General features: G+C 52.3%; 1 protein-coding gene across 2 annotated transcripts; it reads right to left on the bottom strand.

The window, feature by feature from the left end:
- Nucleotides 1-1,841: 1,841 nt before the first annotated feature.
- On the bottom strand, nucleotides 1,842-19,357 carry TCEA2 (transcription elongation factor A2). Of its 2 annotated transcripts, XM_083801704.1 has the most exons (10): nucleotides 19,141-19,353; nucleotides 16,608-16,670; nucleotides 15,832-15,937; nucleotides 14,306-14,396; nucleotides 8,112-8,245; nucleotides 6,580-6,636; nucleotides 5,665-5,819; nucleotides 5,190-5,336; nucleotides 2,786-2,857; nucleotides 1,842-2,154 (listed from the first exon to the last, which is right to left on the bottom strand). In XM_083801704.1, exons 1-10 carry the CDS (start codon nucleotides 19,207-19,209, stop codon nucleotides 2,146-2,148), a joined length of 903 nt encoding a protein of 300 aa, XP_083657830.1. In that variant the 5' UTR covers nucleotides 19,210-19,353; the 3' UTR covers nucleotides 1,842-2,145. The 2 variants fall into 2 exon arrangements, with proteins under 2 accessions (XP_083657830.1, XP_083657829.1); XM_083801703.1 differs by having other exon boundaries at nucleotides 1,842-2,857; nucleotides 19,141-19,357.
- Nucleotides 19,358-19,601: the final 244 nt, after the last annotated feature.

The following is a 19,601-nucleotide window of genomic DNA, read 5'->3' as shown; positions in this document are numbered from 1 at the left end:
GCTCGGTGCAGGGTTTGGAGGCTGAGCATCCCTGAAGCCGTTCAAGAGCACGGCAGGGGGTCGGACCCTCTCCGCTCACCGCAGGTCTCAGCCCAGCAGACCCCAATTCGTCTCTTGCTCACAATCCTGCTGCTTTCCAGTTTCCTGTAAGGGAATCTTTCCTGCTGAGACATCTCTTTACCCAACGTCTTCCCCCTCCCGGACTGCCATCGGTGCGTAGCTGTTCCTGTCCCAGAAGGTAGAGCAAAAGGCACAGGAAGATGCCACGGGACCAGGTTCTGTTCCCCAGCTTTTGAGGAGCTCCTGTTTCTGCATCTCCACGTGCAATTCGGGACTGTCAGCAAACTGCACCCGAGCTTAACTCCCCTCCTTACAGTAATACAAGAAGAAAAGCAACAGCAACTGGTAATTAGCTGGCTGCTGTTCACAGTGCACGAGCCAGAGTGCCTTGGCCAGCTTTGGGTTTAGATCCTGAAGCTTTTTTTAAGCATTACTGGGAGGACACTGTTCCCTCACAAGCCTGGCTCGAATAATCCCATCCGCCGCAAGACTCGTGAGGCTTAACAAGTTGTCAGCGTCTTTGAATCTTTTCCTTCTTGGGAGACTTGGCTGCACCCCGTAAAGTGAAAGCCCTGAGCAAAGGATCCTGTTGGGATCACTGCCTCGAGAGGAACACAGCCCTCAAAGGGCCTGCGAGCACGTTTTCCATTGCTTTCATGTGGCTGCTTACTCCCCTCTAAGCATCTCCAAGGTCTCTGGTGAATGTCTGCTGTCTGGCATGCTGAAAAGCCAGTGGAAATACTTGTTTTTCACTCCGGAACGGGGGAGCGATGCTGTAGGAGATGTTACTGCAAACGCTCCTGTACTGCTCGTGAGCACAAAGAGCTGAAGCGCAGAGGAGAGCTCCGCAGCAGCCTCGTGCTCAGAGATCTTGTGGGGGTCCCCTGAATGCTGCACCACCCCAGCCAAAGGCGAGGAAACCCAGGAAAGAAGAGAAGGGAAGAGGAATTAAGTCACAGACCAAAAGCTGTTGTGAGGGAAGAGTTTCCCCAGCAGGTTGTGGTTACCAACAGCCCGATCCTGCAGGCCCCCGCAAGGTCACAACGCTCCCCCTGGCCTGTGGATTCCGTCCACCTCCTTTACCGAAGGCTTCTCCCTGTGTAAAACTGATTGCTCCCAGGTTCCCCGCATGACAGCGATCGGGAGCAGGGGTGCAGCTCAGTCAGCAGAAACAGCAACGAGCTGCTGGGCCCCTCCTGCCCAGCTGGGTGCCAAGGGAGCTCTTGGCTACGAGAGTCTCCCTTCCACAGAGGGATGGAGCTCTAGGAAAAGCGAACCTTTGCTGGGCCGGGCACACCTTCCTCCCTTTCCTGCTCCTCCAAACCAACAACGTGTTCCTCCTGGTGGCTGGTGTCCATGCTTTCAGGCTGCTGCGATGCAGAGAGCGATGTTCTCGAGCTCCTCTGTGCAGCAATTCCATGCTGTTGGCGTTTAAAGGCACGAGATCACAAGGTCTGCATCGCCGTGCATAATCACGAGTGCTACAGATGTCCAGCGGAGCTGGAGAGCTGCACCTCATCCCTGCCCCAAATCATTCCATCAACGATCTCCTCAGCCAGGTGAGGAAGGCCAGTACTGCCACCCAGTGCCCCAGGATTTGGCTCAAGGGTTTTATGGGCTGACCAGAAGCTACCTTTGGTGCAGCGAGGGTACACCCACGAGCAGCTTCTTGCTTTCTGGTGCTCCAGGCAACGAGCAGTTCCCAGCCGTCCGGACGCTGACTCCCTGCCAAGCTTCCACGCGGCCCCGCGTCGCGAATGCAAAGCGCTGCACACACACGGTTGAAATAAAAAGTCAGAAACTGACAAATGTTTAATATTAGTTTTGAAGAAAAAGTGACCATACTCGCTTAAGATGAGAAAATAACAGCTAAGTGTGTTTAGTGAGCTCTCCTGCCACGCCGTCAGCCCACAACAGCGGCTTTCCAGCAAGGCCCGAGCGGAGAGGCAGGCCTCCCCGCAGCTGCTCTCAGCGCGTGACAATGCAAACTCACTCGGGACACAATACACAATTGCCGTGGGAGCTGGCGTATGGAGGTTGCACTCTGATCTGCGTTTGGCTGCCGCTCTCGGGCCATGGCACATATCAGCAGAACTGCAAGAGAAGGGAGTTTAAACCCTGATTAGAAAGCCTCACTACCAAGGGGAGTTGCAGGTCATGCGCTTGCTGCCTAGAAGATAGGAATCCGGCTGACAGTTCTTGTTTCGGAAGCTGGCAAGGGCTTGGGGATTGTGCGGAGGCAGGGCTCAGCCCCTGCAGCAGGGGCTAAACAGAGCTCCCATTCGAATCTCTCAGCTGTGGCTCTGGCACTTTGTAGTGGTGCCAACTCCGCTCACCATCAACGGGGAGATTTCTGCTCACATCCAAGCTCTGCACACAGTATAAAAGAGCATTTTTTTTTTTTTTTTTTAAATCCTACACGATGTCATCACCAACATCTCTTGGGTGGCAGAGGGAGCGAGAAAAGCACTGTGAAGTTGGTCATGGCAGCAGCGGGGATGTGAGGAAGGAGATGGGGAATGTGGAAGTGAGACATGGCCCCAGCTGGTCTGCAGAGATGGGATGAACCCAGGAGTTCTTGCCTCTGTGCTGGGAGGAAAGATCACTCGCTAGAGCCAGTCAGCGTTTGGCAAGCACCTCTGAGGACAGCAGCTAAGCATCTGCAGCATCGTGGGTACAGCTACCCTAACACCCCTCAGTGCCAGTAATATCCTTGGTGTGCTACCTTCCAGCGATTCCCACACTCGTTGCACACGACGAAGGTGGTCATGGGCTCGTCGGAGCTGCGGGTCTGCACCTGGGGAGGACACAAGGGAAACGAGAGCTGAGCACCGCATGTGGCCTCAGTGCGGGGCTCACAAAGCGGCTCCTCGTCCCTCTAGCCACCGAGGATTTATGCTGGCCATCTGGTCACATTGTCAGAAATCATCTGGACACCAAGGCCTGGGAGAGCACGAGGAGCCTCCCTGCAAAATGAATCTGGTTATTGTTTCACACACAAATTTACACATATACACACATGGTCTCCAACTCTTCGGAGAATTCCCAATCCTGCAGCTAAGCCAAGCTTCCCATTCTATTGGAAATGCCTGTATAAATTACAACCTATTAAGCCAGTGTCATCGACAGCTGCCTGCCAGCGTGCCCAGGGTACAGCGGGTACAGACCAGAGCCGTTTGAACATCTGGTGCTGAAAGGCCACTGGTAGGAACCGGAGGGCTGCCCCACCAGGCACAAAAACGTGCCCGTGAAGGGCACCGGCACACACACCTACAGCAGAGAAACTGCTGCCCTGGCCTGGAGCATCCTCAAGGACCTCACTGCTGCCAGAGCCCGACATCTCCTCAAAGAATCGCACAACGGGGCAGCTCGGGCTCTGATCTCTAGCCCTACGCTATCTGAGCGACTCGTCTGGGGCAGCAACTTCCCTCCTGAGCCCTGTGCTGCCCGCTCTTTGTGGGTGGCTCTGGCGGTGCACGTCCCCACAGCCGGGCCCTCCCCATGCTGCGCCCCGAGCGGGGATGGACGCAGCTGGCTGGGAGACTGCAAAGCCCTCAGCCCATCAAGCACACGCTCCACAGGAACACATAAAAAAGCACTCAAGCCATTCCCGTTTACAGACCCAGTCCTCTGTCCTGGCCTCCCAGAAACGTACTCTGGGTTACCAGGTTCTGCACATTTCTCGTCTGGTTTGTGTTTGAGCCATTAAGGAACTCCGATATTTAACCCAGATGTGACGGCTGCCTCTGGCTGGCTCTCGCCAGAAACACATGGTTTGCTAAAAATCAGATTTTCATGGCATTTGAGTACCACAAGACACCAGGTCTGGACTCAAAATACTGGCACTCCCTGCGCAAATCAGACAGCAGAACTATGCCGAGTGTAATTATGGTGATCTACATGTGTAATTACCCAGTGTGCAAGAGCCATAGCATTTGCATGATGCAAACTAAACATGTTTTGCAAGCACGCTGGATAGCTAAATTCTGTAATTCTCACCCGATGTTACTGCCTGGCTCTGAACGCTTTCACAAATGCCAGTTCACCTACTTGAAATGTAGAACATGTCAGTACCGGTGATTGTTTCTTCTCTGGAAAACTAATACAAAAAAGGCATTTTTTTCTTCCGATATTTCTGCTGAGAAGATGCTGTCGAGACCTGCCCCAGCTCCGAGCAGTCGGACTCCAGCCCACTACAAGCAAAGCTCGGGGCCCACGTGCTGCCGAGGCGAGCAGCACAGCTCAGGCAGGGACTTAGTGGGACGCGTTGCGGGATGCAAGACGAAGGAAAACCCCCGGTCGGCCGCCTGGCTCTCCTCTGTGTTTGCACATCGCATCCAAGCACGCCAAGGGGTTTCACTCGGCGCTTGCACGCGCCTTTTGGGCGCACCCACTCGGCAAACGCAGTAGCAATCGCGTGGTTGCTGGTGCATTTTTGGGGATCTGCACATTCTGCAACACTGACTCACAGCAAAGGCACATTTATCTCCAGATGCCTGGCACGAACACGGGAACTAAAACGCACTGGCAGTGTGCAAGGCTTCCAGCAGCTGTCCCGCAAGGGGAAGGAACCGCCGCTGCCTGCTCACACCAGATTCATTTGTTCCTTATTGATATTTCACCTGTTTCGTGTTTTATTTTAAATAAGTTGGGATCTGTCCAGCCGCAGCTTATCTACGTTCCTGATTTGCACTTTTAATACCCTCAACGTGCCTGCCTCAGTTTCTGCAGTCTCTCTCCTCTACGCTACCCACTCCTTCCTTCTCTGAACCCTCACATTCCCAGCACCTGCTTTCAACGTGCAGCTCTCCCAGGCTGCTCAGCAAGCAGCACGACATGCTCTTGAAACCTTCCTTGGTGCTGCACAAATCCCTGCTCTTCCAGATGCAAAGCAGCATTTGCACGAATGACCAAAGAAAGTTACACAAGCTCCAACGAAAGATGTATGCAAAAGCATCAGCACTGTATTTTAGAGGACCCCAAGCACGCAAAAAGCTTCTCTCTATCAGCAGCAAAATTTCTGCCAAGCTGCATGGCCTGTCCAGGAGCAGTAAGAGCTCAGGACTGTGACAGATCTTGTCCCGTGCAGACGTCAGTGCTGTGGAGGCTGCAGGAGCAGGAAGACTAACCTGGGTGTAGGTGCAGTTCTTCTTCTTGCACTTCCCACAGGTGAAGAGGTCAGTCTGCGTCCCTCCTGTCTTGGCCATCTGATGCTCCCGAATTGCTTCTTTCGTCATGGCTTTCCTGATCTCTTTCAGCTCGTTACTGGCCATTTCCTTTCAAAAAAGGAATAAAATCACATCCGTCCAGTTTTACCACCACACCCGCCGCAGTGGAAAGAACCAAGGGGACAGAAGGGCCTAACAGATGGGTGTTAAGACAGAAAGCCTTTCGGTTTTGGTTACTGGCCCACCCCTGTGACGAGCTGACACCCCAACAGACTGCTCTCCACGTTGCAATCCCCGCGGCTAGTTTCCTCCCCGTGCACTCGGGCAGCAGCTGCTGAGAAATCTGCAGTCCTGGCGCGCAGACCAGCCACTTGCTTCAAGCTCATTCATACGACACGTTCCCCGTCCGAAACCAACCCTGCTCGGCCTTCCTCACCTCCGAGGTCATCACTGCAATCTGCTCAGGGGTAATCGCCCCGCACAGCACGTTCTTTTTCAGCTCAGGATTTTTGGAGTCCTTCAGATTGGAGATGCGGCTCCTCACGCGGTTTTTGTACTTCATGTCGGTGTTCTTGATGTCTTGGTATATGCGTACGCGGCAGTCAAGGACTTTACAGCCAACCCAGAAGCCTCCAACCACACCCTACACCTACAGGGAGCGTTACTGCTGCCAGGACACAGACGATGGTGCTGGAAGCAAAAGACAGTCTCTGCTCTGGGAAATTAACACTGTATTTGAGAACAGACTTACGTGATCCCGGAGACCAGGGGCTTTTACACTGTGCTAGAAATAATCTTTATTTTTAGTTAGGCTCCAGTTCTTCAACCTGCTCTTCCTCGCAGCAAGGCAGGCACAAAATGCTCCAGAGAGAGCCCAGCTGCACCCCACAGCCACCACGCCAAGGCAAGCTCCACAATTATCCCAATCTACACCAAGCTCCACACTTGCTGCTCTGTCTTCCCCCTTTCTTTTACCCCCTGTGAGCACACTGCTCTCAAGAGCGAGGCTCAGGACAGCTGTTAAGTCTTTGGAAGCAGAGCTGGGAGCAGGAAATAGTATTTTGACAGGAAGGGGAACTTGGGACGTACAAGCCCACGATGGTGTGAACAGGAAGGAAATCTCTGTCTCAGTCACACCAGCAAGGCTCTGCCCGGAGCTCCCAGCACTGCTGGTGGCTCCTGCGTGCCCCAGGACACAGCCAAGCAGAGCCGGAACCTGACAGTCCCGACGAGCAGAGCTGCATCAGAACCTTTACACAAAGCCAGCCTGCCTCGTTTCTCCTCTCAGCTCGTTCAATTCATGGCCTGGAGACGTGCAGGCCCTTGAGGAAGCCCAGTACGGCAAGGATATATTCTTCAATCTGGGCTGCTATGTGCTCGCAGTCAGCGCCAATGGCAACGTAGTCATCTGTAAGACAAGAGGAACAGAAGGTCAAGGCTTTCCAACCAGGCACGGGGCCCCTGGGCTCAGCATTTCTGAGACAAAAATCTAGATAGCTCGCTAATTTGATTTACGTGCTCTTTCCATCAAATGGCATCGTGGCCTTTGCTCTAGGTACCCTCCGACCCTTTTGAAAAGAGCAGTGATGAAAATAAGCAAATCCAGCCAGTTTGTGCCCTCCGCCTCTCTACCACGACTACACAAAGCTAACAAGAACCTGCCCCACAGAAAGAGTTTTCCCATATCCAATGTATTTTTGCCATAGTTGCAACCAACCGGGAAGGAATTGATTCTCCTCAGATATTGGTGTCAACGAGAAGTAGCTCCGCTCAGACCAAATCTGACAGAGCCTGACAGGCAGCATCGAAACCAAGCCTTCGTTTTTCTTCTCAGCTCAGGGTTCCATCTGCCCTTTTCTTTCACATGCTGCTTCTTGCCAATTAAACAGCACCAGAGTGCAAAAACTGTTATGAGCTGGGACACTGGGTATGGTAACCACCACCACCGAGCAGAGGAAAGCGGTGCAGAACCGGGCTGAGCTTAGCAGCAGATTTGAGGGGACTACTTCCCAGGCTTCCTACGGAAAGGGTTTTTCTAGGAGTTACACAGAGTACTTAATGCAGCATATACAAACACGCACGCAGAGGAAGGCTAGGAAGAACGACTCTGTGAACTTCTCCATCTGCTGTCTACGTTCCCTGGCTTCAAATTAACAAAACTCTGCAGTGCTCAGGCAGATCCCCCTTTTCCAAAAGGATCTGCAGCTCGGACTCGAGCACGTGTTCAGCTCGAGGTGTTCAAAATCTGACCGTCAGAGATGCTGAGCACCTGCAGCTGCCTGTTTTAGATGGCACAGCACGAGTGCAAGCAGAACCTATTCCATCCCAGATCCACAGAGGACCCCAGTATTTAAGCAGCTCCAGTCTGCGCGGGCAGGGGGAATCTAAGTGCAGGAGGCGACTGGCACGAGCACCATTACCGACAAATTCCGTACAGTGAGTTACGGCTTCGCTTTGTGCCCCAGGGGTAAGCAGAGATGACAGCTTCACTCTACAGCAATCAGGCAAGACTGAGACCTGAAAAGGGAAGCAAACACCTGCACACCTGGAGATCAAACTTCTGGCCAGACCCGCCCACCGCAGGCTGCGGAACAGAAGACCACACATGACCCCGTGTTCTTAATTACCATGCCTCTGGCACGAGCCAGGTCCGTATCCACGTATCTACAGATGCTGTGGTGCCAGCCGGCCTGACAAAAGGGTGACGGGGGGCTAAACCAAACTGATAGCAATAATCCTTCGACAAGGCTGCTCCAGAAGAGCCTATCTAAGAGGTGCCGAACTTGGCACTGACCTACACGCAGAGGTCTCTGGCAGAACGCACCGGGAGCTGTGAAATATTTTAAGTATTTTAAGCAACCCTGGTTTCCCCCCAGCACTCACCATCAGCCTGTAGAGCTGTCGTCAGCATCTCTCTGCATTTGTTGCGGACAGCATCGCAGGTGACGGGCGCCGGAGGGAAGGTGGTGATTTTGGGAGTGGTCGGGGTCTTCGGAGGCTCCTGCCTTTTGTTGGAGCTGAAAGAGAAACTTCACCTGTCAGAATGCCTCAGCTCGGGTCACCGAGGGCAGAGAAGGGACCAGCAGGCATGTGGCCAAGCATCCTGTTAATTACAACCCAAAACCAGTCAGAGGAAAACAGTGCAGATGCGTGCCCCAAACCAGCACGTAGCGCAAGACAGCAGCCAGTGCCATCAAACCAGACACGAGCTCTCCTGTGGAATCTGCTGGCTGTGACTGGGGGTTTAATCCACGAAGCAGGCCTGCTGACCAATTCCTGTTATTGAACGCGGACCACGCCTGCCAGACCACTGGGCATCAAGTGAAAACATTATGAAGCCATCGGACACCATCGGTAAATCAAACGGGCTCGGGACTCCTGAGAGCATCAGCACGCCCTCAGTCGGACTGCAGCACCCAGATCACGGTGCCGAATTCCTCTCTTGCTTTGCAGGACCCCGTCCTTAAATGCTTTCAGCAGAAAGCAAGCAGACGCCACCCTAAGGTTAATCTCAGCAGGTACCAGAATTGGTTCCTCATCTCGCATCCTTCGCTTTTAATGTCAGCAGCAGGAAGAAGAGAACAAACACCCCGGCTCTCTCTAAGCACCAAGAAGGGCAGCACGCTGCCTTCGGGGCAGAAATCGGAGAAGCCTACCCCAGCCTCTCCAGAACAAGGGGCTTCTGTGCAAAGGGAAACAAAGCTAACGGCTTCTTCAGCTCTGATACACCGAAAGAAACGCAGCAAAACACATAAGGGGATCTTCCTTTCTCCTGTGATCTGGCAAGACTCTGACTGCTCATCTCTCACAGGAGCATCCCTACACAACCACAAGCAGCTCACGCAGGTGCCAGGCTAACACGGGACTAACAAATACTACTTCCCCTGCAAAAAGAACTTCATTTTCTGCCTGCAAGCACTTGTAGGCACAGGCAGGGGAACGCAAACCTTGCCTGCTGTGACTGCATCGCTCGGGTCACCTGCCAGGAGAGACAGAGGGCACACAGCCACCGCGTGATGCCGCAGGTTGGTGCAGCACAGGCCCAGGTTGGCATGCCAGAGGAGTAATTTCACCGAGCAGTTCAGCCTGGTGAATACCCACGATGCTGAAACATCCTGCCCGTAAAAGCCTAACATCTGCACATCGGGTTAGTTAGCCCTGCAATTGCTGCAGATAAAAAAAAAAATCTGGGCTGTTATGATTCCCAGATGATTTTATGGAGCTTTCCTTCCGCCCCCACCCCTAAATCTAGGCAGTAGAACAGCCAATTTTTCAGCTGAGATTACTCTGACTTTGGTGTTCGGGCCATAAAATGCACATTATTTATTGCCAACGTCTGGGTAACATCAATGCAGCAAGAGACAAGCAGGGAGAAAAAGAAAGAAGCCCTGGTATTTCTTTCACCCATGCCATAGTGGCAGCATCTCGAGAAACAAGTGGCTTTACAGCTGCTGTGAAGCTGGGGCACCACCTCCAAGTTTTTGCCATCAAAAATAAATCTCTCATGAGCAGGGACTTCCACTGCACTGTCCCAGAAGGGATTAGCTAGCCCGCAGCAGAGCAGTGCTAAGCTGGAAGCCTTCTGAATCCGCAGGTGTACGAAGCGAGCCAGACAACTTCAGGGACTCGGCCCAGGAGCCCCGGCTGCTGCCAAGTTCAAATCCAGGCTGGCTCCGGGGTGCCTCAAAGCCCTCAGATCATCGTTAGCACTACCGGATTGTCACAGCTCAAAACCTCCTCGGGCCCTTTGCAGGAGCATTCAGCAGTGCACCCTCAGCCAATTGCTCAGGTCAGGGCACAGCTGGAAGATTGATTTCTTGCTCAGATGAAATAGAAGGACTCCAAGGGAGATTACATTGTGGGCTTACTGCATTTCTCTTTGCCCAGCAGCTGAAGAAGGCTTGTTACCGTCCAGTTTTACTGGTCAGCACTGCATGAGGCTATTGAACAGATTTCCTGGGGTGTCCAAAAAGCTAAAAACATTCGACAGGATTTACATCGCATGTATTACAAAAAAAAAAAAAGTAAACTTAGCTTGCAAATAATCAATTAGATGCTGATCTCGTCTGGATCGTACAAATTGCTGCCAGGTACTTTTGTGCCTAGGGAACTACGCACAGCTCACGGCTGGCGGTGTGCACACGGGGGTGAACGCAGCAAATCCTACACAGCTCGGGAAGACTCATCCGAAAACGATGGCTGGTCTTGTACAAAATAGCTGGGAAAAATGAAACTTCCCGAGGGAAGAGGCAAAAAGCCTAGAAAACACCTCCAACAAAAGGAAACGCTGAAAGGATTAGAGTGGTTTACAGCAGGGAAGACTCTGAGGAGACAAGTGCTGAAATGCTTGAAGGCTTGTTCCAAAGGAGGAGCGCAGGAAAAACCCTCTGCATTCGTAAAAATTTAACACGAAGCAAAGGTCTTAAGCAAGATGGGTTTTGATCAAGAGTAAGTTTCAAACTGTAAAGGTGAGTTATGAATGAGAAAAGCCTGCCAAAGGCAACTCTGGAAATACCTTACCCGGATGATTTTTTGGGACTGTCAAAAAAAAAAACCAAAAAAACAGCTTAGAAAAAGGCCTGCTGGGAGCAGCTTGGGCAGAGATCGTGTTGTCCTAGGAAGGGGTGGCAGAAGAAACTTTCCCGAGAGCTCTTCCAGCTTTAAGTTTGTCCCATTTTCCAGGCAGTGACACGAAGGTCTCCCAGAGTAAAATACTGGTGTGAACTCTTGTAAGCGTCAGAAGTAATACGGGGTGAAGGTCAATGAATGCTAAAAAAAAGCAGCGATAACCAGCCAGCACTCTGACATGCAGGAAAATAAAGCCAGGATACTAAGTTTCGACACTTAAAAGTCAGGTTTTTAAACCACTCTTTACACAGGTACAACTTGACTTTCAGGAAGGTTCCATCTGCAACTGCTACTGACTTAAATATTCCATATTGATTTAAATATTAAATGTTTATTCCCTGAAGGAGGAAAAAAAAGCTAGACCAGTTGCATGGTTATTCCACTTCTGTTAGCTGATGAGTAAAGGAATTTGCCTCCATGCCCATACATACCCCGAGATGACAGGCAATCACTCATGAATTAGATGAAAGACTCCTGAGACATGCCAACAACTGTACTGAAAGTTATTTATTAAGTTTCAGAAGTTAGTTTATTATTAGAATCGCTGGGAAATAGACCTCAAACACACCTAGAAGACTTATTTCAGGAAATCCTTGTGGTTCACACTGTTCCTGTTCGACAAGAGAGGGAGCTTGTAAATCTATCCAGACAACAAAAGATTACACACACACCAAAAAAAAAATAAAAAATAAAAATGCTGGAACAAAATGGTGGCAGAGCGAGAGCCATGGATACAAACAGAACTCAGCGCTGCACTAGAAGAAAATCTCACCGAAGAGCTGAATTCAGGCCACGGATCCAAAACCGCCTAATAAAGCCTTCAGAGAACGTTGGAAAAGGAAAAGTTCCTGCTGTCAGGCACAGAGACATTAGACACAGCCCATTAAAACGGGCTACGCTAATGGTCTAAACTACTAGAGCCCAACGGGGCATGCTTTGCATTACACTAGTGCAGCAGATAATTTTACAGGTGCCAGCTCCGCACTGGCGGGTTCGGAGCCTCCAGGTCTAGCAGCGCCAGCCCCTACAGAGGGATTTCTGCATCTGTGCTCCAGAAAGCAAAGACAAATTTCAGGCCAAGAGCTATTCGAGTTTCTCCTCCCCGACAGAAGGGGAAGGCCCAGCCAAAATCTATCAGACTCAGCGGCTGTAGGATCTGAATGCAAACTGATTTCGTTGCTGTCTCGACGGCAGCCTCAGCTGAACCAGCAAGCATCCCCCGAGCAGCCGGTCAGACCCCTCCCCATCATAGCCTGCACTTTAAAGCAAAGCCAAAAAGCTTTGCTGCTAATATATATATATTTTTTTTCCAAGGCAGATTAGCAGTTCATTTTGCAGCACTGGAGAATAACCACTTTGGGCTGTGAAGAGAGCCTGGCTCAGCCTAGCACCAGGACTGGCCCCTTCCACTGGATCCGTACTAAGTTACTCCCTTTGCTGCTGTTTATCCTTCACGACCAAGGGGATGCTCTGCCACTCAGAAGATGCTGGAGGATGAATATGTAGAAAGCACCAAGGGAAAAACTGCAGCAGCTGCAGCACACCCTCGAGGCACAGCGGAAGGGTAGCAGCGCAAGCCATAAAGCTTGTTGCTTCCACCCCGCAGCCCCCACGCCGTCTGCCTAAGAAAAGAGTGGGGCTTTTGCCTCTCTGCCTACAGCCAGGATCCCGTTGAGTAAAATTACTTCAGGCCTCCCAGCAGACCCACCTCGTTTTGCCTGTGATGCGTCTGCTGCCACTGCACCCGGGGGATGCACCACGCTTCCTTCCTTCCCTCCCGGCTCCGCGCTCCCCGGGGTCAATCTTGTGAAGGTTAAATCGGGAGCTTCCCTTTCTCTTTGAAGTGCACTACTGCTTCCTGGCTCGAGCACTACCAGCCAAGTTTGTAACGCTTGCCCTTTCCTTTCCCCAGCAGGAACAGCTCACAAGTGCTTCCACTCCAGCTTCTGGCCTTAGGCTGGAGGGAAAGCTGCCTCCCCTTCCCAGTAAGGACAGGCTCAACTGCTCTCACCCCAGCAACTGACTCGGTTTTCACCCTGGTTACTCACACAACAGATCTTTCCTGCCTGCACCCTGGGGAAGCGAGCGATAGTCTGCAATTTTATGGGATGTAAGGATCATAAAGAGAAGGGATTTGCATCACAAAGCTGGTGGCACTGCTCAGGCTAATTAGCTTACAAAGCAACCCCTTCTCAGCTATCACTGGCTGCTTTGTGGCCTCCAAGCCTTGCGTCCTCTCAACAGGAGGAGAGGAAACAGGATCTAAGAAATCCCATCCTGCTGCTCTTATATCAGTACTGCCACTGGACGCATTACGCACACAGAACTGAACAGCTCCTGCTCTCACGTTGCGCTACGTCATTACAAGGCTCGGTTCTTCCAGCTGTGAAGTCTCCTTTATTAAAACGCTCGTTGCAACACCTCGCAAATCCCTTTCCACATTTTACAGAGGTGAGGTAGCCAAAGAGGCACGTAAATTAAAGTTTCATAGCTCACCATCAGTAGCTTTCTCCGTCACCTGCCCCGTGCAGAGCTGTGAAGGGTGAGAAGGCTCACACCGAAACAACAAGCCTTGGGAGGTGTGAGCAAAAAAGCAGAGGAGGATCGAAGCACAGAGTGACAAGAAAGCGACCAGCAGGGGACAGGCTGCAGACATGGAAGTCTGCAAACCAGAAACTACAGCCTTAATACTCTAAATCTTCTGGCAAACTTAGGAAGCTAGCTAAATCTTTAAGTGCCAAACCTACGAAGGACCCACCCTCCTGGGATCTGAGGCTGAGGGAAGCCTCTTGCCTCTGGAAGAGGTCCAGGACAAAGGTTTAAATCGCATTCGCCCTCTCCCCTTTGATCACACTGCCTCCACTCAAGAGCTTAGCATGTACAGGACAGTGGGAAGGGGATGCAACACTCAACGCGTGGCAAGGAACGAGCATGCAGCAGACCTGCAAGAGGGGTGGACACCAGTCCCGAGTGAAAAGAGGACTTCTGCTGGGACTTGCTGAGAAGAGGACAAAGAAATGGAAGTTTTACAATAGCGATGTATGAGTCAGTCCCATCCATCACTTGATATTGCAAAGGCCAAAAACAGCCTTCATGCTAAAGAGCTCCAAGTTAGAAACAGGCAAAAAAAAATGTAAAAATGCAACAAAAATGTTTTATTAATAAAAAATAAACATATAACAATAGAAAAACAAAAAGTCATGAATAAAAGCAAAAAAATCACCAAAGCCACCATCTTTTCTGATGTTTATTTCTGCATTACAGTTCAGTTTATTAAAAACACCATGCAGCTCACCCCTGAAGCAGCCTAGACTCCTGGCGCTTCTCACCAGGAATTTGAACACACAAAATCCCCAGCTCAGACACTTAGAAGTAAAAATTAATGTAAGATGGCAGCAGAAAATTCAGGTTAGGTAACGGTATCATCTTTGGCTAAAGGGAAGCTTTACCTTTGGTCTTTTGAATTACCGGTGTCCTTTGAGGAAGAAGTTGGCAAGGACAGGCTTTTCTTTTTCTCCTCACTTTTCTCCTCAGAAGCATCTATATTCAAAAGAAAGAAAAAGCAAGCTCGGATGCTGAAGGGTTCAGAACCGTTTTTTATCCCACAACCCTGCATGCACTAAACGGTGTCTTAAGACCACAGATTTGGCCTGACGTAAATTATTAATCTACAAAAAGAATCAGGTGCAGGCCTTCAGGGCCTCCCGTGCTTTCCGACAGACCTTTTACTTGCCTCTAAGTAGAGACTAAATCAAATAAAAGCGTTCCCCATCAAACCAGAGAGCAGCGAGCAATCACCTTCCCTCCTTAAGAGATAAGCTTCCTCACAAGATGTGCCTCATCACAAAAGTTCCTTTCAGAGACCCTGGCTGCTGAGCACGTATTGGATCGAGTTCTGTAAAGCGTCACTAAATGCAGCGTTTCAAGCCAACGACATCTGAAGGGCCAGTAAGGGCTAGTCCTTCTGGGAATACAATTTCTTGCATGTCTCAGGCGCTGCCGATAGCACAGCCCTGGAGAGGACTTTCACTACACCGCAGAACAAGATCGACCCAGAAGTAAACTGCCTCAGCCTAGGCAGTACGCGTCAGCCCCAGCGTGGAAAGGACAGTCCCAGACGGGAGAGGAAAACTGCTGCTAACTCATTTGGTCTGTTAAAACGGGGAGCATTTTGTCTGGTGCAGATACACTTCACTTAGCCTCAAACACTTCGTCACGTGCCTGTTACGCACTGCTGCCCAAGAAGTCAGCGTAAAGAGCGTCTGAGTTTCACATGGGGCTACTTTGCCACTGGCATAGACTGGAAAATATTGCTTTGCTAGCAGGACACATGTATGGCTGTCCTTCCAAACTCAGCGCTGCCGATGCCTCAGTCTTTTGTCACAAATGTAATCATTAAGACAATAACTGTAAGCCCTCTACCACTAATTTTGACATTTGGCGCTATATGAGCACAGGATTACTCAGAGAGAATTACAAGCTTCTGTTTTATCAGAGTCAATCACCACGAAAGCCTCCTCAGCAGAGAACAGTCAACGTGAATTTGTCTGCAAGTTGTAAAATTAAAATCCTTCCCCAACTCATCACCCAAAACGCATTCCAGCTTTTCTCTTCCTAAGCTGATGCAGAGGTCGACAGTGCACGCTGCACTAATACCACGTAGCACATAAATGGGGGTGGAGGGTTCAGAGTACGGATATTGTTTCTACAACCAATGCTACTAATTATTATATGATCAGGTACACGGTAAGAGTAGCCCTAAGCTTTCAATGCTCTTTCCAGGAAAAGCTAGCCGTTGGGTTGACAACAGGAATGCAATCTAGAGCTATGCATGGCTGTAGGTGAAACTGAAAAGACAGTGCAATTTTAAAGGCTGAGTTGCTAGAATGTTCCATGTAAATCGATCCATAAGTTCTCCTGAGAAACACAGCGCCTCTGCAAGTTGAATCTGACAGGAACACGATGATTTTCTTACCGAGAAGTTTTTTCCAAGACTTGATGAGCGATTTGGCAAGCGCTATCACTTCTTCATCTGTGCTCTGCTTTCTCAGTGCATTTACTGACATGCCGATGCGGGTGGACTGCAAGTGAACATTCAGATGAATCATTCAAGAACAGATTCGTTATTTGTTACTAACTGAAATCAGAAATAACCATAACATAGTCAAAGCAACGACTGAGATATGTAGCATCCAAGCACTTCCAGAGTGATTAGATCCTTACAGCTCTGGAAGAACAAGATGACTGACCCTGGCTTGCTAAAATTGATCCCAAGCTAAGCATCCAAGCTAGGCATCACTGACAAATACCTCCTCTACACACCTGGAAGTAACATTCTAGTTTAGAGTGAAAAAATCCCAGATGCATATCTTAATCTCTGAATTGTTATTCCCTTCACGCCTCCCCAGTGTCCTGAATATCACCATCACAAAGACTTAAAGAACTTCCCCGACTGCCCTTTGTGTTTGCTACTTTAATCTCATCTTCCCTTTTGGAGATCCCTGAAAGGATTTGAGCAGCTACCCGCATGTCTGACCAACTACACACAAAACTCAGGCAGCACGTTCTGGCCCAAAGCTATCCCATTGCCAGTCCAAAGCGCAGGTTCAGTACTATTTTCTAGATGTAATGCTTATTTTGATGCTTTGAGAGAGGCAAAGAGTCAGAGGAAATCTAGGAAGCCCACGTAAACAGCATGCTGTGCTTGTCCAGAGGCAGACTTCAGCTTTGTACCCTAAGTGTGCAACTCACCTGCAGCAAGTCCAAAGTCATGGGCATACTTTTCAGTTCTTTCAGTAAATCCATTGCACCATCCTGGAGAGGAAGAGAGATACTCAGAATGAGTGCCTCAGGTTTTAATTAAGAAATTTAACACGATGGGAATAAATTCAGAAAGGTGAAATCAAAGCGAAAGCAGAAAACCTTCCTTAAAACACCTTCAAGACTAGTGAGCATCAGGCCATTACCTCTACGTGACAAGTTTATTTTCTTTAACACCTGAAAAATACACTCTGAATCAGAGCCGTCCCCTCAGCACACACTCGGTTTGCACGAGCAATTCTACTAACAAACTATTTTGCGGGCCTAGATTAACGATATTAGTCTGCAAAAACAGTTGGGCAGAATTGCAAGAACCCACCTAAACCTCAAAGTCACGACAGAGCTGCAGGAATCTTCTTTCTACCACACGAAACTCAGCGTAGCCACGTCCTAGTAGTTATATTGATAGATCACTGCCCAGCACTAGGGGTGATACCGGGAGCAAAGCCCCTCGAGCAGCAAAGCGAAGGAGCCGCTCACTCGAAACTCATCGCACGAGGCTTCCCCGCAGCAGCTCTGCATCCAGGAACCCAGATGCAGAACGTACCCAACCGGGCGATCTGTGGATCCCTAAAATTGGTAGTCAGAGACAAACGGCAGAGAACCACCAGCCAAAACTCCCCTCGGCAGCAGTTCAGCCTGGAATACGCCTGTCTCCATCCAGCTGGCTCCTTCCCCTCGTTCCCTTTCTATCAAACAAGGCTTTCCAGCGTTCACGTTTAACAGCTCGTTTCAAACACCAACCACTCCAAGCCCGTTTGCAGCGCAAGACCAACAGGGCCCGGGATTGTAGCGCCAGACTGTCTTCCCTGTGCAGGAGGGCTGCTCCCAATCCACTGCAGGAAGCCAGCCAGCCACCCTACAGAGCAGAGCTGAGAACACCAAAGCAAAGGGAAAGCTGTCGGTGTGCACGCCAGCAACTCACTCTGCACAGTACCCAGAGAGGAAGGAGGCAGACTGCATTAAATCCAGCCCTTCACGCCCAAAACGACCTGGCGGATTCCCGATCCCCTTATCGGAAATGGAGCCGCTTGGGCCGACGGCAGCAAACGGGGGTCCGCACAAAAACTAGAGCGACAAACGGGTTCTCCAGGCAACCGTCCTGCAGGAAGAGTTTGCAAATTAGCCGGCGGACAGTGAACACGCGGTGGCTCAGCACCAGACGAAACGCCAACCAGGAGGAAAGGTCGCACACCGCTCGTTTTAAGAAGCTGCCTCTTTCTCGGCGAAGCCATCGACAGGAGCAGACATCACGGGCTGTGTCTGAGCCCCGGCACGCGTCCCTGGGACCTTACAACAGCTACACGAGTGCCACCGCTCACCTGCTCTGCAGCCCAGCACCCAGAAACTCACCTGAGCGCAGCCGCACCCGGCGCCCCGTAACCCAAACACCACGTTCCCTAATCCCAAATCTCGGGATTTCCTGCAGGGAACGACTCAAAGAGCCCCGGGGGTGGGGGTGGGGGGGGATGCGCAAGGGTCCCCCCCCAACTCGAGGCGATGGGGAGGGAGGGCTGGGGATGCTCGCCAGGGTGCTGAGCTGGGGGTGGGCGAGACGTGGGGGTGCAACGTGGGGTTGAAGGGCTCCCACAGCCCCGCACGGGGGAGCAGGGAGCCCCCCCTCAGCAGCGGGCAGCGAACAGCACGGTGGCAGAGGTGGGGGTGAGGGGGGCACCCCCCGCAGCCAGTTTGGGGAGGGGGAACTCCATGGGAATGGGGGGGGTCTGCACCCCCATGGTAATGGGGGGGGGGTCCTGCACCCCCATGGTAATGGGGTAACGGGGGGGGGTCTGCACCCCTGTGGTAATGGGGGGGTCTGATCCACCAGGGTAATGGGGTAATTGGGGGGGGGATCTGTGCCCCTATGGTAATGGGGGGATCTGCACCCCCACGGTAATGGGGTAACTGGGGGGGGGTCCTGCACCCCCATGGTAATTGGGGGGAAGGGGTCTTGTGCCCCCATGGTAATGGGGGGGGGAAGGGGTCTTGTGCCCCCATGGTAATGGGATAACGGGGGGGTCCTGCGCCCCCAGGGTGATGGGGGGGGGGGTCTGCGTCCCCAGGGTGATGGGGTAACGGGGGGGGTCCTGCACCCCCACGGTAATGTGGGGGCGGGTCTGTGCCCCCAGGGAAATGGGGGGGGGGGGGCTGCGCCCCCATGGCAATGGGGTAAGGGGGGGTCTGCGCCCCAACGGTAATGGGGTAATGGGGTAACGGGGGGGGGGCTCTGTGCCCCCACCATCATCACCGTGGGCCCCGCAGCGAAGGGAGGGCCCCCCAAAACCGAGCGGGGGCGTGGCCGTTGGGGACGGGGGATGCCCTCAGACAACGGGGCCGGGGTGGAGGGGGGCTCCCCTCAGGACAGCCGCCCCCCGCCCCAAAACCCGCGGCGGCGGCGGGTGGGGGGGGAAGGAGGCGCCCCCCTCCCCGAGGCTGAGGGTTGGGGCCAGCCGCCGCCACTCACCGCGCTCTTCTTGGCCACCATCTTGTCCAGCCGCCGGGCGATGCGCACGATCTCCTCCTCCCCGCCCATCGCTCCGCTCCCCGCGGCGGCCGGGACCGGGGACGGGGGGACCGGGGCAGGGGGGGAGGAAGCCGGCGGCGGCGCCCCGGTGCCCACCTCAGCCCCGGTACCGCAGTCCGGAGCGGGCGGGCGGCGCGCGGGGTACGCCGGGACTTGTAGTCCTCGCGGCTCCCGCCCGCCTCTTCCCTGCTTGCGGCCGTGCGAAGGGACTACAGCTCCCAGCATGCCCCCGCAGGGCGGTGGGCGCGGGGCGCGCTGGGAGTTGTAGTCCGCCCGCTCCGCGGGCAGTGGCAGGTCCCGGAGCTGAGGGAGCCTCGCGGTGTCTCCCCCGCCGCCATTTCGGGGCTGAGCGAGCGGGCGGGGACCGAGCGCGTTTGGCTCGGGGGCGCCGCAGGCTGGGC

The sequence above is a fragment of the Anser anser genome, assembly GCF_964211835.1.
Source record: "Anser anser genome assembly, chromosome: 16".
Taxonomy (NCBI): Eukaryota; Metazoa; Chordata; class Aves; order Anseriformes; family Anatidae; genus Anser; species Anser anser.
This window is presented reverse-complemented; position numbering and strand designations above follow the sequence as displayed.

Bases quoted from the DNA above. Each gene is read 5' to 3' on its own strand.
- TCEA2 (XM_083801703.1), bottom strand. From the start codon at position 19,209: ATGGGCGGGGAGGAGGAGATCGTGCGCATCGCCCGGCGGCTGGACAAG. The intron at 16,671-19,140 runs GTGAGTGGCGGC...CTTCCTCTCCAG, and splicing joins TGGTGGCCAAGAAGAGCGCG to GATGGTGCAATGGATTTACT. The intron at 8,246-14,305 runs GTAAAGCTTCCC...TTTCTCTTTCAG, and splicing joins GGTAATTCAAAAGACCAAAG to CTCCAACAAAAGGCAGGAGC.